The sequence below is a fragment of the Pipra filicauda genome, unplaced genomic scaffold, assembly GCF_003945595.2.
Source record: "Pipra filicauda isolate LSUMZ 115617 unplaced genomic scaffold, ASM394559v2 scaffold10_size6260569_pilon, whole genome shotgun sequence".
NCBI classification, from domain to species: Eukaryota; Metazoa; Chordata; class Aves; order Passeriformes; family Pipridae; genus Pipra; species Pipra filicauda.
Genome location: NW_024103541.1, coordinates 2,644,873 through 2,669,277, shown reverse-complemented (window position 1 = coordinate 2,669,277; position 24,405 = coordinate 2,644,873). Strand labels below are relative to the sequence as shown.

General features: G+C 39.1%; 1 protein-coding gene across 7 annotated transcripts in view; it reads left to right on the top strand.

Moving 5' to 3' along the window:
- MYLK (myosin light chain kinase) overlaps positions 1 to 24,405 on the top strand; it is a 201,432-nt gene that overhangs the window by 98,550 nt on the left and 78,477 nt on the right. For 6 of the 7 annotated variants that reach the window (XM_027714929.2, XM_027714928.2, XM_027714930.2 and 3 more), the window contains 4 exons: positions 3,000 to 3,152; positions 18,889 to 19,026; positions 19,685 to 19,882; positions 21,055 to 21,301. In XM_027714929.2, coding sequence (XP_027570730.1) covers positions 3,000 to 3,152; positions 18,889 to 19,026; positions 19,685 to 19,882; positions 21,055 to 21,301 — 736 coding nt within the window. Of the gene's footprint in view, positions 1 to 2,999; positions 3,153 to 8,065; positions 8,109 to 18,888; positions 19,027 to 19,684; positions 19,883 to 21,054; positions 21,302 to 24,405 lie in introns of those variants that run through there. The other variant, XM_039381872.1, reaches the window with a different exon arrangement.

The window sequence follows — 24,405 nt, the reverse complement described above, 5'->3', positions numbered from 1 at the left end:
GAGCAGAATTGTGAGGAAAGGATGTATATCTCGGTGAAATGAATGTAAAGGCCAAGTTATCGTATCAGAAGAAACACAAACAGAAGGCTGCTTTGAGAAACAAATAGGAGGAAAAAAAAAAAAAAAGGAAATAAGAAAGCAGAACAGTCTCCCTTCCAGGCTGGCCATCCCTTGATACTGAACAGCCTTCATGGTGTCCAGTCTGCCTTCCTGCAATCTCCAAGGAATCCAAACCACCAGAGAACTAAAAACCTTGCAATAACTTCTTGTACAAGTAGAAGTACTACCTTAGATACCAATAATTTTTACCAGCTGTGACTACATATGAGTTCAAACATTTTCCAAGCATTATGCAGAGTGACCTCTCTTGAAGGTCAACCGAGACAAAAAGTATATGGTGTGTGCTCTGCATTGCCTGTAATTACATCTCAGAATCTGTGAGGATGAGTACTTTTTCCATATTCATAGACTGCACAAATAAGTGTACCTGACAGAACTATGAATTTTATTAGAGCTCTTACTCTTCTCTGCAACTCTACCATTAAAGCTTTTCTACAACTTTTTCAAGATGGTTCTTTTGCCCTATTGCTCTCACTCTACCTTTATTTTAAGTTTCTTTCTGAATTTTTGCTGATTTACTGGCAAATTCCCTGAAAGTAAACTTCTTATGTTTTAGTTCTGGCCTCACCAAAGCCTTATAAATAACTTTTTACATGTGCTCTCTTGACAATACTTCGGTGTGTCACTCCAACTTACTTCATCTTCTTTAAGTACTTTACAGGTAACTTCTTTTTCAATTGCAGAAATAAGGAGTGTATTACTATTTTAAGTATCTTTCTATTCATATTTCTTTTTTTTTTTTCTCACAGACTTGAATTGAACCTCTTTCTTCTGAATTTAAGAACAGTATGACCGTGACTTTAGCATAACAATTCTCTGAGTAGTGTTTGGTTTTAGGATAGCTTTGTGATTTGTCCAGAAAACTTTTAATAAATGGGCCAGGGGAAAATTTCCTTTCTTCAGGCATAACATGCCAGTAGAAAGGTATTTTTTGTTATTGTTCCTGCTGCCAAGCTGTCGTGGAGATTTGACTGTTCTGCCTCTGGAGAAGGGAACATTTCACTACTGGGAGTATTGTTTTTATTACACCAAAATATAAGTACTATGGATGTAACTTAGAATCTTGCTGCAGGTTATTCCTAAGGGCTTATACGCTTGTGTTTCTTTTCCGGGGCCTAATGAAAAGGTTGATCTGTAAGTGAATTCACTATTTTGTGAATACTGCTGAAAAATAGGCACAGTGTTGTTGGGAGCTGGAGTGAAAAAGAGCCCTGACAAGATCTGAGGACATCGTGAAGGAGTCCACATTTTATTTTTCCACACAGAACATTTACTCTATTCGTTTGCTTCCTTACAACAGAAATAAAAAGGCATTTTTCTGTTTTTGATGGTGCAGCTTTTATCTCAAATGCATTTCTGATGTGGCATCATTGCATCGTTTGGCCCCACTAATAGTTTGAATGTCAGAATCCCAGACAGCATAGATATTCCATAGTTGGACCAGGAAGGCAGTTCAGTGCCCAGTGTCCTCTTACAGAAAACTTTTTGTGTTTGGGCTTTAGCTCTACATCTACATATTTGAGCGCAGTGCTATTTCCACATGCAAAAACTATGTGGTTCAACATAATAGTTACAACAGTCTGTGTGTAAACTGAGTGAAAAGGAGCTCAAGGGAACCAGTAATAGGAATATGTGACCTGTGACAAAGGTGGAGAGTTTATTCTAAAATTGGAGTTTTCTGGGTAGTTGATTGAATATTCACGCCAATTATTAATGCAATAGAAAATTTGCTAACTTAACAAACAGATGGCTTATAAATAAAGGAACAAAAACCCCCAACTTTTTATGCAGATAGATAGTGCACAGACAATGCCTGCCTTCTGAGTTTGCCAGTGTTGAAAATCAGAGATGAGAGAAAAATCTGTCACATCACTTAATTTATCCTCATAGTACAGAACTGCTTCTTACAAACCCCAGAGCTTTGTCCTATTTTGAAATGATTTTGGCAATGAAATCAATATTGATCTTTCCTTTTGACCATCAACTCCCAAATGACAGATGTCTTTGATTCAGTCCTGCACAATTTCTCTGTTTCATCCTCTTCTCTTAGATGACTTTAATTTCTTTTTCCAGCATGATGTTTATGCACAGGTATCAGGCCCTCTTAAGCATTGCATACACTGGGAAAGCAACCAAAGATGAGTCAGTAGTGGAAACTATTTAATATTGGGGAAACAGATTGCAGAAGCATTTCAGAAAGCAAGGCTAAGATTGATGACAGTTCCTGAGACAATAGCAAGGCAACTTTAAACCACCTACACTAATATTTAAACACATTCCAAAACAATTTAAGGAACCAGTTTCTTAAAATGAACCTCTTTAATAGTAACATCACCACAGATCAGACCACACCTGTCTGTTACTGGACTAACACTGTAGTGCAGATTGACTTCTTCTGTAAATCTTGCTGTCTCTCTTGGAATGTCTTCCACTACAGAGGACCTTGTGGAGGACTTCAAGTGGTCCTCCATGCCCAACAGATCTTGCACATCTAGTTTTATCTGCATTTTACCTAGTTCCAGGCAAACTACATGATGGAAATAATGTCTGAAGCAAACACACAAGACAGTTCCTGTCTTATCCAGCTGAAAGAGAATCTATCCAAAATGCAAAGATAAACCTTTCCCCTCTTGCTGCTACTCAAGGTAGCACTCAGTGAATCTAATGGTGAGCTTTGTCTGACAACCATAGAGCACTTTGTGCTTGGGATGCTACTGGTTCTAGTCACTAGAGTGCAGTGGCTGTGCACCAGAGAGAGGGATTTGGCTCTGTGCTTTAATGTACTGGCTGGTGTTAGGCATCCAGATTTCACTGAAAACTAGATGTGCTTTTGAAACTTGTGGCTGTGTTAAGTCAATTCTCTTCCTTTCTGTTTGCAGATCAGCCAATTCAATATGCCCATTCCACTTTTGAAGATGGAGTTGCAAAATTGACTGTCCAAGATGCCCTACCAGAAGATGATGGCATTTATACCTGTCTGGCTGAAAACAACAAAGGACAGGCATCTTGCAGTGCTCAGGTCACAGTCAAAGGTGAATATCTCAACCTATTGTAATTACTAAAATCATATAAACTAATATTTTTTAACAAAAATAATTTTGGACCCTTAAAAGAGGTGGTTGTAAGTGGATTCCATATTTTTTCTAAGCTTCTGTCAGCTGGGTGCTTTTTCTGCCCCTTGGAGGTATGTGCAACTTAAGTGCTTAAGGACTGTGTAGTGTAAAATAATATGCATGTTTCAGAAAAAGGTATTAATGCTCTGACCTTACCAAGGGCTTAGTGCACAGAGAGCAGTGAGGCTGTTCTGGGAGAGGTGTACCAGTGCTGAATTGACATAGTTGATTTGTCTGCAAAAGCCATAATTCTGCACTAGGATCTGAACAAACACAGTCTAAAAGATCAGGGTTCACAGTGAAGAAAAGAGATGACAGAATTCCATTGATAAATTCAACAGTATTCTGTTGTAGTAGTAGGTAGTATTCTTTCAATCTCCCCTGGCATCAGTTTATACAGGTGTTTTGTTTTACGGCCTGGAGATGATCATCTCCCTCTCTCTTCAATCCCCCTCCCTCAGACTCCTCCTCCCTCTGCAGTCAAGTCTGTGTTTGGTATTTGTCACCTGTAAATGATATTTTTCCAAATTTACATAGTTGGTCACTGCCTGTCCAACAGGCTGTGAGGGGCAGCTGCCAAGGGCTTTTGTCTATGACTAAATAATACCTGCCCTAAATTTGTACATGCAGTTTGATGGGAAATGTACCCTGATCCCTGGGATCTCAAGATTTGTCTTTGTTTTGCAGTGTTCTGGGATGTTTGTCTATAGCACTTCAGTGCTGTGCCTGCCTCTACTCTGTCTGTATGAATTCACATAAAAGCCTAAAATGAAAACAAATTCTGGTAAACCTGTGAGTTAATTTCTTGATTACTAGACTGGAAATGCAGTTGTTCCCTCCCTGCCCTCCCACCCCTGAAAAAAAATACAAAGTAGGAAAACACTGATTTAAAATAAGCCTGAAACTAATCTGTTCTCAAAGCTATCACTTATAATTTCTTTGAAGCATTTCATCTGCATTAGCTAAGGGCTGGTCAAGAGCTCCCCACCTCGAGGGAGCTGTCTTTGACATGGGACCTGCTGATCCTTCACTGGGACTCAGAAACCCAAAAGACAGCCCCTCTCTTGCTAACCATTGCTGAGTTATTTTAGGGTTGACATACAATGCTAACGTGGGAGCAGCAGTGACCTAGACTTTCCCTGGGCTTGTGTACTCTGCTGGGCTATTTCAGGCCACGTAGTCACTGTTGCACTGTGTGAGATTCCTCCTGTTCTTTAGCTAGTCTGGTGCTAGAAAGCTTCATTGCCACCATTATGGGGAGTTAGTTCCTCTCTTCTGCGTCCCATTCTGTTTTCTGGGAGTCATGGAATAGCAGGGTGAGAGGAACAAGGGCAGAATTAAGAACATGCATGATAGGCTGTAAACCCACGTGTTCAACATTTTCACAGTTTTAGCTGTCCCCTCTGCTTCGTCCCTAAAATTCATTGTGTCCCCTGTTGCCATGAGGATTACAGTAACTCTCCCCAAGACTCAGATCAATGTGGATTTGTCTGCCAAAAATAGTACAAAATTTAAAATTGTGGTCTCCAAATCTCTTATCTGTTCATGTATTTTTTTTTTCCATCAGAACCTCTAGCAAAAGCTTATTGGCATTAGAGTTCTCTGAGTCTCTGAATGCTGCCACTAAGGCTTCTCTAAATGCTCAGCTGTTGCAAGCAGATTACAGCAAAAAGTCGTTGTACATGCAGAAAGGGAGAAAACCTCAAAAATCGTCTCCTGACCAGACACTGATTTTTGGAATAAAGTCTGTAAAACTGTTTCTGAATTGTAACCCATCTTTCTCCAGTTCATTTTTGTCTCTGAGATGATTTAAGGATTTCATGCAGTGCTCAGTTTGTTAATTCATTGTTAGAGAAATATTTCCCTTTTGTATGTGGCAAGTAATTTTTATTTAATATGAGAAGGAATGGATATTCTTGGCTTATCATCAGTATCCAACTAGTGTCAGAATCCAACTTTTCCTTAACTTGCTACTGTGGTCCTTGGACACATCTCTGAGTCCTTCTGGGTCTACATTTAACTTCATATTGCCATTTTTGGCTTTGCTATTGTACTGTAAGGATCTCATGAAGGAACATTGTGCTGCGATCACTGGGGAAACTTTACCTGGAGTGAATAGTCTGCCTTAACAATAAAACTCAATTTTATTTTTCTAAATTAAATTCAGCTCACAGATAACTCAGAAAACTCAGCAGTAAGGATAGTCAGTGGCAAACTGTTCAATCCCTGTCTGAATTATATTATGGGATGATGCTTAAACTTGCTGGTAGGTTACAGGTGTTATCTAGCCACATATTATGATTTCTGATCAACTTCTGTGTGTTCTTTGCCCTTTGGAATGTCTGTTGTTTTGTTTTTGTCAAAGGAAATTTTCTTTTGTGGGGTTAATGTAGAAAACATTTTAAAGGCCCTTTGCCCCATAAAGGGCTACTGCTCCAAGTCCTATCAAATACAAAGGTGGGATTTTTTCCAGTACTTTGCAGTGGGCCCTGGATAATTAGCTAGGCTTGTTGTGGCATAGCATTCCTTCTAAGTCATCAGTCTCAGATTCATTTATGGTTGTCTTTTGCTTCCTTATTATTAAGAAGGATAAATTCTGTCCAGCACTGACAGCCTCAGTATTATTCCTTGGGTTTGTATGAAAAACACTGAAGGTACTTAGCTATTTGTAGGAGGCTTTTGGCACTGTGTTGAAAAGTCCCACACTTCATATGGATGGGGCATAAGAAATGCCGTGGTCTTAAAAAATTCAAACTAATCAGTCTTATGCTTATTTAAAGTGAGAAATTAGCATCAGATCACTTAAGTAAGATGACACTTCCTTAAGTAAGTGATCTAAAGGCCGAGTAAATTGGGGTAGATCCATTAGGTAGTCTGTGGAGAAACTAAGGTAATCAAGGTGAAGCTAATTTTGGCCTTGTAAAAGACTAAGTAGACTAAATTGAATCCTGACATCCGTCTTCCCTGTGTCAGTGGTTTCTTGCAGCTGAAATACAGGGAGACATGAACTACAGAGATTGAGCAGTACTTCTTTGAAAACCTGCCTAACAAATGTCTTCAATGTCAGAATTTTTTCTAACTGAACTGTGAGTCAGGTGCACTGGGTAATGCCAGATGAATTGGTCTAATGCAGGAAAACCTGACAGGTGATAAACATGGTCCAGGTTACTCAAATGTTCAGTTATAGACATTCCTGGTGCCATTTGCTACTCTGAGAATGTTAGATTTTTTTTTTCCTTTACACCTTTGCATTGGTTTTATACAAAGGAAAATCAATATTTGGGAGACTTTGGGGCTGATGCACAAATTTTCTTTAAAGTTTTTAAAAAACGTGCATGGCTGAGTTGTTTCTGTTATTGTATGTGCAAGCTATTGTATTTGAATTGGTGTTCACATCTCATATTACAATTTTCATGTTGTTCTATGTTATGAAAATAAGTATACAAGCCATTTTTTAAATTCACCAGGCATCCCATTTAAAAACAATCAAACAAACCACTTCCTTAAAAAGGGATGTGCAGGGTACATTCAGGTCACCTGAAATATATGGTGATTATATGCTGATGGAGATTGCAGATACTGAAGTTGAATATTAATATTAATCAGCTTTTTATCAGGGTGGTTGAACGTTTTAATGAGTTTTTTATGAATAGGAAACTGAGGTGAGGAGAATTGAATTGACTTTGGATGTACCTGTGTAGTAAGTTGGTGTTCATGCTTTGCTGATCCTGAGACAATCAGAGTATAAAGGCAAGACAGCTCCTGGTAATAACTGGTCTAGTTGGAAGGTAAGGCCACTCGCAGACATACTGACTGTTCTTCAGGTCTGCCTCATGCCTGAGATAAGCCTTCTGACATGTGGCTCTCTCTGTCAGTTAACTAATCACTGACAAGGAATTACAGGTCAGATCCATCTGTAGAAAAAATGTGTCAAAGGGATATTTAACCACCTGACATTCACACCAATACCTGAGTGCACTACACAAGAGTACAGACTGGAAGGAGAGTGGGAGTTGGAGTGGGACATACAATGGGCTCTGTTGTGCCAAACTAATATCAATACTGCATGTAGGAAGCTTCTCTCCTTTTGCAAACAGTCCATGTAGGGGAGGCAGTTAATTGCCTTCCCCAGCTTTCTCTAGGTATGGTATCAAAGTGGAGTGCTTGCTGCATGAGAGCTGACTCCTAGGAGAATGTCCTGTCTTGCAGTTCTGCTGTGGATGACAAACAAAATATCTGATCCACTGCACTCTCCTTGAGGTTTATCCAGCATCCTCCCACCAGGCAGCAGCATCACTGATTGTTTTCAAGACAGAGGACATGAAGTGTGGGTAGTGATGGCAGCAGGGCAGGCTGGCAGCCAGGGTATTTCTGTGGGCTCTAATGCTCTGCAGCCACCCATTTTGCTGATACTTGTCTTCTGCACACTGTTGTGTTTTTTTTAAATAGAGGCCTAATACTGCTGCTCTTGGTGAGCAAATGCTATTCAGCAGATACTGCTGTTCCTGCTTATTGGCTCTCGACCTCATTTCTCCTTCCCTGCCAGCAGTGCACTCTCCTGACTTCACATCTGTTCCCCTTTCTCCCCCACCACTTTCTGTTCATGCTTTTTTTTTTTTTCAGTGCAGCTTCCCCAGCATGTGTCTATGTTGGGAAGCCTGTAGCCCTTACAATCGGATTACTGTAGTCATTCATTGATCACTGGACGAGCAGATTAGTCACCTGAAAGCCTGTCAGAGTCCCTGCTGGTAACCAGTTTATCAGAGCAGTGAAGGGAGATGCTTTCCGGAAAAGCAGTTTGTTTTGTTCCTGTCACTCTTCCATCTGGTGTGAATGGGACCATAAAATATAACCAGGTGGAAGAAAAGCTTTCAGGTAGGAGTCTTTTCCTCTAGTCATGAGAGATTGTGTCTTTAGGTCATAGGTTGTTTTTCTTTCTCTCTCAGAATGACCTTTCTTAGACATTAAGCTTTTAAAGGAGGTTATCACTGAAATAAGCAGCCTCTCTTTGAAGACTTAATTGAGAGGCTACAGCTCTGTTTCTCTGAGATACATATTTCTGCCTAAGGTAAGCAAAGTGTGATGTCTTACTTGCCTACAGTGATATTTGTGACAGCTTTTCACAGTCATTGCTTATTTGAAAGCATTTTGCTGTATTTCAGGCATAACATAAATATAAAGGACTGTAGGTGACTTTACAAAATACACAAGTCTAGCCTTATTAAATGTCCAAAAGGCATTCCAGACCAGTAGACTCGTGGAACCACTTGGCTATGTAATAATTGGTTTCAGAGCACTAACTGAAGGGGAGAGGGGTTTTGTTACGATATTGAAAAGTCAGGAGTAAGCTGTCATGAGCATCAAAGAAACTGTTCCAGTGCTTTCAAGAGTGTCCTAAGGTTCTCAGTAAATCACTTGGTATGGATCACCAGCAGCTGTAACCCTTGTAAGACTAAGCTTGGGTGGTTTTTTTTTAATTGCCTTCTTGCAGCACCTCAGGACCAAAGGTGAAACACAATGCCAGCTAGAGACCAAAACTGAAGGACAAAAGCAAAACATGTGTGGAAGCTTTTAATGATAGAGGATGTGCCATCAACATAAAGAATGCACTCTAAAGACAGTTTCTTAATATAAATCACTTCCAGTAAAAGGGAAACCAAATTTGGATGAAAATGAGGGATGAGTGCTTGCAGAATGAGGAAAATTCAAATGTCAGAAATTGCATTAACATTTCTTATAAATGAAAAACAAAGATGAGATGTTGACAGAAAGAAAATAATTTAATTTAAAAAGAAAGAAAAGAAAAACCCTTACCCTTGCATCAATTGTGGTGTGATCAAATACTGCGAACATTAAGCTGTTATGTACCAGAATGGCAGAAAACAGATGGTTATTACAACAGACTTGGGAATGGCCCTGCATTGGCCAAGGGGCAAACTGTCCCAGCTTAGATTGCCACATTCTGTAGTGCTCTGAATTTCAGCTGAAAAGTGGAAGTCATCAAAATACATGTAAAACCTGTTAACTGAATATACGCCTGAGAACTTTTGAAAGCGTGGGCATGGTGTTACCCCAAAGAATGTTTTCAAGATCAGCTGATGTGGATTAGCTAATGGGAACTCAAAGAGTCAGCCATCAAACTATCTCATAGGATAAGCTCAATTTTAAAAACGCTCCAGAAGTTGCCCAAGGGAAGTGTCCATCATTCCTTTGCAGTAAAGGAACGGAAGGGAGGGTAGGAACCTTGTATAGCTGTATACTACTGGAAGTGCTTCTCTGCAGCTTCATTTTAATGAAGGCTTGACTTTCAGTCCACATACACAGACCTTTTTTTTTTTTTCTTCTTTTCAGAGTAATGTCTGGGTTCAAGAGATTTTTAACAATGCTGTAGTCAAACTACCTTATCTTTTTTGAACTTAAATGTCAAACAAGTCTTGCTTTAGAATTCCATTCTGAAACCAACTTTTACCCTGAAATACGACACTGCTGTACTTTTTCTTTTTTTCCTCCTTCATATTAGTCTAATTTCAAAAGTTTCCTTGCTCTCAAGCTGTCTTATTTGTCTTATTTGAGGGATTCCTTAACATCATTCTTAGTACAGTATCCTTTTGATTACTCCCCCAAGAGAGGAGCAGAACTATTTTAATGTTACCACAGGGTAACTAATTCTGTTACCAGTGTGGATTCGCCAGAGGCTGAAGGGGCTGTAACTCATTAGATCAGTGGCATCCTCAGGGACACTTGTGCTTTATGTGTTTGACTGTTCCTGTTGTGTTTCCATTGCATTTCAGTTCATTCACAGCCCAGTTTTTTTTGTAATGGAAGCAGTACCTCTATACATCATGATGTGCTGCAATTCAATTAAAATCTACCTGGACAGCCGCACAAAAAATTGAGACTGTGCATGTGAAGGTGAAATTCTGCCTCAGCAGAATGCACATTTTCACTGCGGAGATAATCTGGCTTGATCTAGCATATGGGAAGCACCTTTTCTGCAGTTCTCTGAGTCAGACTGGTATCTGATGCTGGGGAATTTGTAAGCAATGGGCCAGCTGAGCTGCCTTATAAATGTGTTTGGTAGGTGTACACGCTCTCAGGCCTTCCATGGAGTTGCTGTCTGTGACAGTGACAAAGGAGCAATTACTTGATATAAATAACTTGCAAACAGGGTTAGTCATTAATAAGGCAGACAGTTATGAAGGCAAAAGCAAACACCACTTTGGCTGCAGAAACTTCCAGTGAGGCTGTCAGGGAGGAATTCAGTCTGCTGACTGCAAAATGATCTGCTGTGAACCCAGCCGTCTACTTTGTATCTCTGACCCCTCACTCCAAATTGAGATATCTCCTGAGGAGGGAAAGCAGAGAGTGGGTTGCTAAGCTCTTCCCCCTGGGATCCAGTGATAGAATGCGTGGGAATGGTTTGAAGCTGTGCCAGAGGAGGTTCTGACTGGACATTAGGAAGCATTTCTCTACCAAGAGGGTGGTCAAACATTGAAACAGACTTAGAGAGGTGGTTGATGCCCCGAGCCTGTCAGTGTTTAAGGGGCATTTGGACAATGCCCTTAACAACAGGCTTTAACTTTTGGTCAGCTCTGAATTGGTCAGGTAGTTGAACCAGATGATCCTTGTAGGTCCCATCCAGCTGAAATGGTCTATTCCATTCTGTTTTGGCTGTTCTCTCAAATCATGATTCTTCCTTGGTGCAGTCAACCTCTTGACAGTGGGATTTCTGGGGTGACACCTCAGTTGCAGAACAAACTGACTAGACAGGACAGGTTAAAATGCTGATGATCTGGTGATACAGAGGAAAGACTTGGGAAAGAAGGAGCATACGTGGGCTGCAGTGTAGGGCTGGAAGACTGGCCTGGAGTAAAATAAAGAGATTGCCAGACGAGATAAAGTGGAACTTGGTCTCCTCTGTATATCCCTAACCACCCTGAACTAGCATAGGCTTAGGGCATTGTCAGTCTTAGATTAACAGTTTTTCTGTGTAATGCAAGGCACAACATACAGCTCTTCAGTGAAAGCATCTCCCACGGATATTTAAATCTTACCTTCCATTTACAAAAGACAGATTAGAACTGCAGAAATAAATGATGGGAGGTAGATGTGTAAAGAACACTGCTAGGTCATTAAACATCTAGTCCTCATGAATTCAGTTTGCAAAATGGCATACTAACCTGAGATCTTTAATAAAGCAGAAATTTTCCTACATGTCTCAAGAATATAAAAGCCTCAAATTTTTTTATGCCATTATAAATCAAGTTTGGGCTTCCTGGGAAACTTGCAGAAAATGTTTTGACCATATCACTTCAGGCCTGAGGAAAAACACTTTACAGGAAGACAGATGAGTATCCTCGTATCTATTTTCTGCCTTACAAAATCTTGATTTTTGAGTTGTTATCATTGTTAACATGAGCTCTGGTAGCAGCTGGATTTGTTTACACTGAAAACATTTGAGGATGTGAAACTCTTTTCAAGACAAAGATGTGTGTGAACCTGGGTCTTGCTTTGAGAGGTTTTAGTAGAATCTGCTGCTACTCTCTCTGAGCCCACTCACGCAGAGCTTTTTGAGTTAAGCATTCTCCTCAGCTCAGTTGACTTATTACCCTGTGAGCCAAAATGATATTTAAACACCATAAATGGTAAATGTTGCTGAGGCAGTCCTTCCGCACGGCTCAGACCAGGCATTAGTTGGCAGCTCACCACATGATGCTGGCAAACAGATTCCTTGAGTATAATTAAACCTCTTGTAAGACTAAACACTGCAAGTTGTTTGCGGTGTTCTGAACACAAGGCAGCAAACTCTATTCTTTGCGTGTCCTCGACTTGTGACCATTTGTAACCCTGGTCCTGTGCCTCTGAGTTACTGCACATGTAGGTGCAGTAGGAGATGTATATATATGTGTATATATAGGTGTATATATAGGTGTATATATATGTGTATATATGCAGCGCTGTAGCTGACCCAGCTTGAGCCACGGGCTGGAACAGCCGCTCTCCAGATGTTCCTTCCAAACTCAGTTACTGTGTGATTCTGTGCAGGGCTGAGCATGCTGAAGTCCTGATATTTCAACAGGAGATGTCAGCATTCTGCAGCTCACATCAAAACATCTTCAGTACATCTGGGTAGGCAAATGAACAAGAAAATTTATTAGAATATATGATGTCCATAAAATGTTGTGTCCAGTCTTTGGAGACCTTCTTAAAGTTTGCATCCTGAGCTGGATTTTCTCCTCACGTCAGTGTCAACAGCAGATCTGGGGATGGTCATGCCACAGGGCAGTTATTGATTCTTTTTTTAACTTCTTTCCAAGGGTATAAATTTATCTATATCTTTTACCCTACAAAGTAAAAAGTTGGTTGAATAGTTGCAGTTGAACTGGTACAGTGTATTGTAACCTAATACAACTGGCTTGTATTAGGTTAACTGTTTGGTGCAGCATGAATTTTCCCTTTTTACCTTTAGATATACACTTTCAACACAATAACTCGCCCTTGGTTATCAATATAAAGATGTTTACAGTTCCACTCAGTCCCCAAGTTCTGATTCAGACCTTTAATTTGAATTTGATTTGAATCTTTGAATTTAAAAAATTCAAGTGTATTTTGGCTTAGGCCCACAGCTAACATTAAGACTCCTCTAATGATAATTTCCAATCTGGAGATAAACAGAGGTCAAATTTATGTAAGGGCTCTTTAACACCTGGATTGAGAAAACTCAAATAATAGGAGAGCATTTTTTATCACCTTAAATTTCTATTAATACAGGTTAACAAATAATCTGAAATTTGATACGGTCACTGTAGATAGATTGCCTTACTATTGGTTGCACAAATAATGGAAAACAGAATAAGAGATTAATAGAAATAGTTGTTTATCAGAGGTAATATATATTTTCCCATTGCCATCCAAATATGCTGAGAATTTGGGGGTTTTTGTAAGAAATTGGAAGAGTTTAAATTCTCCTTAATCTCTATGGATTTAATGCACTGAGAGGCTTTTTTAAACATAGACTTGGATGCTTATTAGAGTGTCTTTCCAATAAAAAACCCCGAACCCTTAGGGGTAAGGGAATGCTGTGGGAAAAGCCTGTATTCCTTTTGCTTTGCAGAAAATATATGTGGGTATATAAAGTACCCTTTACATGCTTTGCTTACTATTTCTGGGCTCCCAAGCTGTGTTTCCCACTGAGCTGTGCATCTTATTACTTGCTGTTTCCCAACATTCACGCATATTTTTGCCTGAGGAAAGGCAAAAATCTTAGGAACCATGTAAGTGGGATCATTGTGGTGGACTTTTAAATCAAACACCCTGTGTAAAGCCTTATCAAAAGCCTGTTGAAATGACAGAGAGATTACTGCCCACCAGAAATGCCTTACATGGGCTTACACGTTGTGCCAGACCACAGCCCTGTGCGAAAATTGTTCTCTGTGAGTAGCATTTGACAAAATCATAGTTCTCTTCTCTGTTATCTTTCATGGTTTGACCTGCAGGAAACCAACAGCTGTGGTTAAAAAATCGTGGCAGCTTTCATAAGCTACGATGAAGTAAACTAATTGCACAGTCTGAAAACAAGTTATTGAAATGTACCTGTATTTCATCAAGCCCACCCTGTGTAGTGCTCCCTGATGTTCCTCATGAAGTGCCTTGACATGATCCAGGTGGGGGGAATTGAGTCCACCAGCAGAAGTTGATTGGGGAAGGGAAAGGGAGGGAGAAAATAACCTGCCTGGGGTAGAATTTTTTAGTCACTCTGTGTTGACTCTTATGTTCCTTGTTTTCATTCTTAGAGGTGAACCTTGAAAGCAATAAGAAGTAAGAGTGATGAGGGAGCTATTAAATGGCTATAGGCGATTAGAGAGCATTAACATAATAGGAAGAGAGAGATCGGATCTCCTCTTTTTCACATCCAGTTGAATAAGCTTGAGGATGTGTAGATACATAATGAAGTCATACCCTTATGCTAATGTCAAACTAAATTTTCCTTACGTTCCAGATTTCCTTTCTGGTGCCAATATGCTGCACTTTTATTGTCTGTAGTTTTGGCAGCAAAAATACCCTGCGGTGTTCTGAAAGGGGTGTTTCAGCCAGAAGCGCAGTGACTTGCGGTATCTGAGCTGGGAACTTTACCTCTGCTTTCTTCCTTTTCTTCTTTCCTCCTCCCACGGGCTCTGAAGCCAGCTCTCACTGAGAACATTTGGATTTTGAACCCCAGCAGAGTTCATGTGGTGAAAGGGACTTTAGAGGACCAGGGGAAAGCAATCCTAATACTGACCTGTTGTTAGCAGCTTGCTTATTTGTGTCCTGTTTTTCTGATCTGCTTGCCTACTATTTTCCTGGTTTACGGATTTTGTTCCTAGTGTATGATAATAGCAAGCACCTAGATGTGGCCAGGGAACGTGAACTTCTGTGGTTGTTGCACTTTCTGAAGCTACCCTTTTGCAAACAGTTCCTGGGGTTTTGTGTATGGTTTTCCTTGTAGTATTTTCCTGTCGAAATAATTAGCCAGGTGTTTTCAAAAGGAAGTAAAATCATGCAGTATCTTTTCAGCATAAATGGGAATGGGAGTTATTTGCTTAATCTTGAATAAGCAGCGTCCCTTCTTGTCCCTCCAAAATCAGTTTGATTGCTGTTTTTCCAAACAAGACCTGTAAAGGTTAAAATTGAAGAAGCTCTTGTATTAAAAGCCCTTATATTAAAATAATCTGTGAAAATGTACAGCGCTGCTATTTCAGTGTAAAATTGTGAAATGTTAAAGCCTTCATCAGACAAACACTGAGTCACTGCGTGGTGTTATGTCATAAATAAACAACTAAAAGCATTTACAAGCTTCAGAAGAATTTGAAAATAGTTAACATTCAGTCTTTGTAATATGGCCTTTGCATGATTGTGTCTGTCCCTTCGGAGAAAATGCAGTGATTTTAGATTAAGACTAAATAAAACTAAATAACATATCTAAAACTGTGTTGTCTTGTGTAAAACATCTGTGAGAAACTAAAGCTGGCAGTAGTAATTTCAATTTTTTTCTAAGTCTAAAAGTCCACAATATCAAATTTTAAGCAAAGCAAGAAATGTTACGTGAAATGATCCCCTGTGGTTTCTTAATGAACAAATAGCATTTATGGCTTAGAATGAGTCTTTTTAATTGTTGCTGCCAAGTTGAGAAACACTGGACTGCTTTTGTGATATTTTGATTAAGTTGTTTGTTCAATAAACATATGCTACTGATGAATATACACTTCTGAACAACAGTAGTATAGGACAAAAGATCCCCAATAAAAATAAAGATTTCAAAAGTAGGGGAGAATTCTTGTGTTTTGAAGAGAGCCTATTCAAGTTGCCATGGAATCAGACTTGTTAGACATATATTTTCTGTATCCTGGATGTCACATGTTTGATTAGGAATACTGGTTGCCTCAGCCATGATAGCTTCTAATTTTTGAGCTCTTACATACAACAGATTTTGTATCCGTCGGTAAAAAATGCCTTCACTGCCCCTGTGCTCTGAAGAACATCAGCAACAGATAGGGAGATGTTTTCATTCCTGCTTTACAGTAGGTATTGAGAAATCAGGTAATACTTCAAGGACTAAATCAAAGTGTATGTGCATTTGTATACGGTAGGTTTACAAGGATAGGAATACCTTCAGAAAGTTACTTTTGTTTCTGTCCCGGGACTAAGCCTCAAGTTTTCAATATTTCAGACTTAATAATCTATCTTAATGTTCTTCTGCGTGATTACATTCAGTTCCCCCTATTGAAATAGTTCTTTTGTCTCTCCAGTAATTTTTTTGTACTGTTTAAGCTGCGTTCTTTTAAGTTTTTTACTACTCACGTACCACAGACTTCTGGTGTTTTGATACTTGCCATCATAAGTTTCTGTTTAAGCACAGAACTGGTCTTCATCCAGGAGATCAGCACAAACCTATGCAGTGCTTAAATTTAGTGTAAGCACTATTATTTTTTTAAGTTTTGGGCAACGGTGAGACAGATTCATTTCAATTTGACAGCTTCATTTCCAAAGTATGAGCACTGATCAGTAAAAATGGTGAGTTGGTTTTCATCCTTTAATCCTGCAGGTCACTCTTTTAGGGGTAGAGGCCTGTGGCCCCAGTAAATCTTCATAATGTCACTCATATCAATAGGTCTCCTCACCAACATCTGCCTGAGACAACTTAGAAAAATTGAGGCCTAACATTTTTTGTAAACTTGTTGGGTTTGTGATTCATATATGCAATTACTGTGAATTATTTGCTTGCTTCCATTTGATGTTTCTGCAGCTCTGTGCAGGAAGATGATTTTATTCCAGTACATGAATCTTTCATTTCTGCAGCACATATTTTGGAGGAGTTAGCATTGTTGAAAAATTCCTTTTGGAAAATGATTTTCCTTCTGCAGTTGCTCACCCATATCTTTTTAATAAACTGAGGCTGTTATACTGTATTGTCTTCCTAGAATATAAAAATCTGTTTATTTAGACTACATACAACAGGCAGGTCAGTCTAATGGAGCAGAGAGCCAGTTGGGAGGGATGTGGAAGAGCTGCTCAGACTTAATGCTGTTTGTACCAGGGCTCTGCTGGAGGCAGCTCAGTCTGGTCAGGGAGAATTGCTGCTAGAGCCACTACGAGCAAATTTGTTCCCTGGTCACTGTTAACTGTTGTTATCTGCCCCTGTCTGAAGACTTGAACTTTTCTGATCAGAACCCAGGCCTGTTTTTCTCTTGGTCCAGAGCTACATCTCTGATTTTTTTTTTCTTTCCCTGCTCTCCGTTTATTGCATATCTGCCTTCTAGATTTGCAATGTTATTAGTTATTTCAGTAAAAGGGATAAAGGGAACAATATTTTTTTAAGTCTACTTTTCTTTTTTCTTCCCCTATGCCTCTTTCTGTCTTACTATTCTCTTGGGTTTTTTTCCTTTTCTTGCTTTCTTTATCTTCTTTTCCTCCTTTTTTCCAATTCTGTGGGTTTCTGCTTTCCCTCACAGATCTGTTTCACTTTGAGGGACAAAAGTATTTTCTGCAAGGCATCAGGGCAGTGAAGGAGCATGTGCTGATATTGCTTAGTACAGCAATTGTTTGAAGCTGTTTCCCTGAGTAAACATTTCAAAACAGAGGCATATGGTGAACCACAGCAGTTCATTATTGTAGAAGATTTTCACCCAACTTCATGGCTATTTTCTGTAAAGCATCAGTCACTTACAAGCAGGTGCTATGGGAAGCCCTAAGACTGATCAATGTGGTCTGATGGTGAATCAGGCACTTCAGAGTAGCAGGACCATAACACCGATCCCAGTGGGTCTCAGTCAGGTCCCATGTTTCCATTCTCACATGCATCAATGTCTCAAAGCTCACTGCCAAGAAAAGACCTATGACATGAGCCAGCGAGACAAGATTTTGGCTAGAAAAAGCTTTGCTAGAGAAAAGGAAAAACTTCCCTTCCAGGCAGCTTCCAAATTTACACTGAGCTCAAATTACCCTGGGACAAACTTAACTTTTTGCCTCCGGGAGGTTCAGTGGGCCTGCTCAGTGATGTGCTGTCATTTTTTCTAATCACCAATTTTATGAATTATGATTTTTCTCCAGCTTGGAACTTTATGTTGCTGTAATACTATTTTGGATGTTCTTGGTATACCTTTGAAAATTTTAAAGGTAGGAATAAGCAAAATAAAGCTATTTTCATGTATGGATAGAATGTAGGGTTGGCATTTTACAGGCAAGACGTAAAAGGTCTGAATGCAAGCTAAACAAAAACTGTATCCAAGTGACCGATAAATATTTATGACTTCTTGCATTTGGTCATGATCACTACTTTGGCTTCACAACTCTCTTTGCTCAGGTTTTTAGAACAGGAGTGAATTTCCTGGTCTGGTGTACCACATAGATCACAGTTAAATGGTCTTGTTTCATAGCCTCCGGATCCAAGACAGAGACCACTGTGGATACTGGAAACAACATATCACAGATAGATTTTAAGAGTGATTAATTTAATTCCAGCACTCAGCATTTGACTGTACAACCTCAAAACAAAAAAAAATTAAAAGCCATAATGCAAGTTTGTTTTGGGATATATATTGAGAACCTCAGGTTTCAAACTTTCCCACCAGTAGTTACCTAATTGAATTACAGGAGAGGAATGTGGTGAACTCAAAACCATTCAATACTGACCATCTAACAAACAAAAGTTTTGTAGTTTCTTGCAGAGTTGCAACTCCTGTAATCCTGTGAGTTTATGTTTTTAACTTATCGATCATGAGAATAGCAACTTGCAACAAACCTTAAAATTTAATGTGAGTCTAGCAGTGATTAAAAAAGGCATTGAGTTGTTGGTTACAAGTTGTTGGGTTGTTTGGGGCTTTTTTTCACCTGACTTTGTGTATTTTGGGAAACTGAGTGTAATTTCTGAATGATACTCTATGATATCTCTTAACAATGATTTAAAAGGATTCCTGGAACAAGGACAGTTCCATTCCCATTTCTTGTCTGTCTATCTGGAATACTGGCAAAGCAAAACAGCTATATTGGGTGGTTTCAGTTATTTTTACCTTCTGAAAGCTGAAGCAAAACCACTGTCTCAAAATCATGTTGAATATAGGGTTGTTTTGTCAGGAAAATTCCATTAAAAGACCCCTTTTATTCTTTTTTAACTTCACAGAAAAGAAGAGCAGCAAGAAGGCAGAAAGTGCACAGGCTGCCAAACTAAACAAGACTTTTGCACCCATCTTCCTTAAAGGCCTGACTGACCTCAAAGTAATGGATGGAAGTCAAGTGATAATGACTGTGGAGGTATCAGGTGCGTAGCTATAGGACAGTATTATTTTAAGAAATTAAATCCTGCTGCAAAGTTTGTGGGTTTTTTCCATCTTTTTAGCAGGTGTCTTTGCATTTGGAAATAATATTTCTAGGAACCGGTTCTTTAAAAGCTAGGTTTGTCTAATATGATCTTCAGGGGGATGAACATTAGCCAGTGTTAATGTGTTCAGACCTCTACAAGTGTTTCTTCATTGGAATGATATAATAATAACATAAGTTTATTACTGGGTCCTGTTGTTGAACTAAAACTAAGTCTCGGTGGACTTGTAACAGCTTTTGTTGTGAACCAAACAAGGCTGAATTCCTGTCAGCTGGGATAAGAGTAGTGCTGCAGAAAAGAGCAGTCCTGGTATGAACCTTGGTAACAGAAACTCTTGATAACCACCTTTGTGGGATCTAGAACTCATTCTCCCTCTCTGTTGTCTACATGCTTCCCTTATTCATTTGTATTTTAACCAATAAAAGACGGACTATTCCACGTTACACAGCACTGAAAGAGTTAATGAAATTCTTGAATGTTTGTAAGATGAAATTGCAGAATCAGATGGCAAAAAAATCTACCAACCTTAATAATGGTCTTAATCAACATATGGTGGGTATTTGTGTGTCTCTGATTTTTGTTGTTTCATAATTTTCAGCTAACCCACCTCCTGAAATTATCTGGCTGCATAATGGGAAAGAAATCCAGGAGACAGAAGATTTCCACTTTGAGAAGAAAGGCAATGAGTACAGCCTCTACATCCAGGAGGTGTTTCCTGAAGACACAGGCAAATACACCTGTGAAGCCTGGAATGAAGTAGGAGAAAGTCAAAGCCAGGCAACATTGACAGTTCAAGGTATAAAGTTCCTCTTCACCTTACAAAGTGCTAAAATAATTTTAATGTGCTGTTCAAGTGTCTATTTAAAGTACAGGAGTGTTTGTTGTGAGGGATGCTACAAGTTCTGTCTCTGCATCTGAATTAAAAAGGATATCAAGCAGAAGCATCTTTAAAAAAACCTTTTCACTCTGGAACATTATGTTACTATTTAAAAAATGCATTCCTGAGTCCTATTTCTAGGGACAGTGCAAAACTTCTGCTAAATGCAGCTGCAAATTATAACTATCAGGCTTACTTAGCTATGGACTTGAAGTAAACCTTTCAATTATGTTTTTATTTCTAATTGAAGCCATAGTATTTGGAAAAGCTACCTAGAAGTAAGGTATCCTGGCTTTAATGTTAACATTGTAGTGGTAGCAGGTAAGGAACACATGATTTCTGCAATCTGAGTACTAGCTGTAAAAAATTTGACTTTGAATCTCCACATATTATGTAAATCCCACAGTAAACACTGAAGTACCTACAAACTTCCTATGACTGGGCATTCACTACCTTTGTGACAGGGGACTTCATTTAATGTTGCTGTATACTGACATTTTCTCATAGTCATTACTGAGAATTATTGGAAATCAGTGAGACTTTTATTATTTTTAATGCAAAGTATCTTATCTGCAGTATTTGAGCAAACTGTGCCTCCAGGGATGGGTCTGCAGCCTGTTGTCACTTTCTGCTCTGAATTCAGACCTTCCTCTATCCTCTAAGCCCCCCTGAGATCTAACCTTGGGGTCAATCTTCTATATTAAATGCAATTTTATGGAATTGTTAATGATGATTTACTACATGATCTCTCATCTGCACAGCAGTCATAGTACTGTTACTTGCCCTTAAAGCTATTCCTACCCATATTCTCTAAGGACAAATCTCCAAGATTCCTTTTAGGGCAGCTTTAAAGTCTCTTAATATAAACCTGGATAAAGCCAGTAAAGTGCCAAGTAAATGATTAATTTTGGTACGAACACGTTACTTCCAAAACTAAAGCCTGACTTATTTTCAGATTAAAAACTTATACCCTGCATGTTCAAAATAACTTTCCTTGCCTGTGACTGCTTTCCCTGAAATTAATTAGCTTAGTAGTTACATTCTAGCTTGGCATTTTGTTCTGATTTGTAATCTGTGTTTGTAAACTACAGAACCCCAGGATGGTATTCAGCCCTGGTTCATAAGCAAACCGAGATCAGTGACAGCAGCTCCTGGGCAAAATGTCCTTATATCCTGTGCCATTGCTGGAGATCCTTTCCCCACTGTTCACTGGTTTAAAGATGGGCAAGAAATAATGCCAGGAACAGCATGTGAAATCCTGCAAAATGAAGACATCTTCACACTGGTCCTGAGGAATGTGCAGACTCGTCATGCAGGGCAATATGAAATTCAGCTCAGGTATGTTTGCTGTGAAAAAGCTTGTTCCCTCAATTTGAAATTCCCACCTGAAGAAGACAAGAGTTCCGTTCTGTTCACGTGAAACATTAGGGTAGTAACGGAATAAAATATTTCTGACGGATGAAAAGACCTAATAAAACTCAAAGAGGAAAAAGAAAACACAAGAAGGGTCAGGAAAAAAAAAGACAAAGCAGTATGATTTCCTTTAGGCGTCCTGAAAAACAAGCTTTGTGGCAGCAGTATGGGAAGCAATTTGGCTTTCTAGCAAGGGAAACTACAATCAGTATCTTGAGTTTGGAGCTATTGTTTATGATGTTTGGTGTCTCTCTAGGTATTTGTAAAGATGCCTGCTTTCCATGGGAAGAACCTGACCAGGAAGGGCCATTACACAAGCTTTTTATCCATACCTTTAACAGGAAAAAATGTTTCCTGGCCATGTTTGAAATATCTGAATTTTATATGCAAGTTGTATTCTCCTTTTTCTGATGTATCTTTGAAATGAGGCACCCTGATGCTTTGAACATCTTGTCATTTCTACAAAATCTGGAAGAGCTGTTTTTTGCTTAGGTTGGATGTTAGGAAGAAATTTTTTACAGAGAGCGTAATCAGCCATTGGAATGGGCTGCCCAGGGAGGTGGTGGATTCACCGTCCCTGGAGGTTTTTAAGATGAGACTGGATGTGGCACTTAGTGCCATGGTCTAGTAACCATGGTGGTGTTGGATCAAGGGTTGGACTTGATAATCTCAGAGGTCTTTTCCAACCCGGTTGATTCTATGATTCTTTGATTCTATGAATTTATTTTTATTTTATTCTGGTAAAATAACTGTTCTTTAAATAAAAAATCACATTTGCTGGTTCTTTATCTTGTAGAAAGTGTCACAGCATTTTCCATCTCCAATGGTGAAGATTAGGTGTAATAATAGATCACCTGTGTGGTTATAGAAAACATAGTGTACAACTTTAAACTGATGTATTACTCTGTGCTATTTACTGTGCATAGGTGTATTGCCTTACTTGGCTAATATTTGTGGCTTTTTTAATTAAAACTATTTAATTCACATTTGAATCCATTACACTGGAAGAAAACTGTCTGATCTGCTCCACATACTAACATTTTAATCCTGATGGATTAGTCTGAATTGTCCTTTGCCTGCTTGCAAATAAATTACTCTTGTCTCCTTAACACAAGGAGAGAGGGAATTTCTTAATAAATGCCACCCATTTAGCCTCTAAACAATGAGCTATTTTTTTATAGCTATAGTTTATTTTCCAACCAGTGTGGCCCAAATGATGGACATGTCACTGTGTAGTTGTCTAGTTTGAAGGTGTGTTTTCACAGACTACCACAGGCAGACACAAAGGAGCTTCAGTATATTTTAGTATTTAAAGTCAGATGAGGCACTCACTTTTCACCAGAAAAAGGTGCTTTAGAAGATTACAGCTCTTGAATATCAAGATTTCCTATGATGAAGTATTTCTGCACTTAATTTCAAGTATTATTGCTAACATTTATGTAGGTAGGGCCATATGTGCCATGACCTTCTTGCAAACAAGCTGTTCAGTAGATTTAGGCCCTTTATAGTCTGTAATAAATTGTGAACTAGCTCATTTCAGAACAACTTCATTGTTTGCAGTCATCCCAGGTCATCTAGGACATTCCTGGTGCTGATTTGTGCAGGTCATGTCTACCTAAATCCTTGCATCTATGTCTCTTTGGGGATCAGTGGTGTTTCTAACACCACTCGGTGTTTGAACATCTCAATACCTCTGGTGGGATAAGAAATGCCAGTTGAGTTTCATTGAGGTCAGTCACCTCTGCAGGAGAGAGCAGAGACTGGGAGAGCTGTGACCTTCTACTGGTACCTTTCCACATTTCAGTGCATGTGTGCCCTGGGCATGGGCATCTTCTCTTATGATAAGCTGGTGGTTTCACTTGAACTGAAAGAGATATTTCAGCAAAACTTCGGGGATGGAAGAAAGAGACAGGGCAGGAAGAACAAAGGAGAGAGGACAGGAAGAACAAAGGACAGACAAGAGGGCTTTGTGGAAGACTTTGTTGGAAGTGGCTGTAATGATCATGTGATCACCCAGGCCACATTTGTCATTTTTCAAAGTGGAAGCCTGACAATATCATGACTCTAGAATGTACAGTTGGAAAATAATTTTAGAAAATCAGCATGTGAGAACAATTTTTGGGGGAGGGTGAGAAAAAGCAATGTAGCTAGAAAACAACACAGCAGATTACGTGCTAGTTTCAGTTATTCCCTAATCCTTTTACTGGAGAAAAAGCTGGAGATCCCACAAAGATCAGTGCGTTCATGTTGGCTTTTTCTAATCCATGATGAGCAAAGCTGTGCTGCAGTTAGAGCAAGGGGAATGCTGATACTTTATTTTGCCCTGCTGTCATTTGTAAAATTCCAGTTACTGTTCAGGGAACAGAAAGCCGTATGCTTTTAGGCAACTGCTTATGTACTGTGAGTAACAGAGAAGTAACGGCCTCAGGAATACCCAAGGAGCCAGAAGTGAGCTGTATAGTTTCAAGTTTGCAATAGACCTAAAATAATTTTCAGACCTAAATAGTCTTGTCTAAATAGCTGTCAAACTGGCTGCATGTGTCTTGAATACTTGATTGAGAAGTGTTTATATATTCAGAAACAGTCTTAGCAGTACCTGAGAGGAGGAGAACTGCATATAGTGTCTTCCTCTTAAAAACTCCTACAAAGTCCATTAAAAATATGGAATAACACAAGTCAATTCACTGAAGAGTTTATAGAGGAGTTGACAGTAGACTGTTTTTAAACATAATCATTTTCATTTCAAATAAAATGTTAGTCTCCTTTTCATGTATTAATTTTAGAAGCATGTTGCATAGCTGCTTTTAGGGAGTCACTCCTTCTCCAACTCCATTCATTTAGTCTGGGCATGGTTTCCTCCAGTGTTAATTATCTTCCAATTTTCTTCTCCATTATTCTTAAGTTATAAATTCTATTCTAATGCCTCCACAATTCTCCTTTTGTGTTGGCTGCTTACAAATTAAAACTCTGGTCTTAAAAATGTGGGTTTAACAAAAGATGTGTTTGTCTCTTGCAGTTCTTTCTCCTTT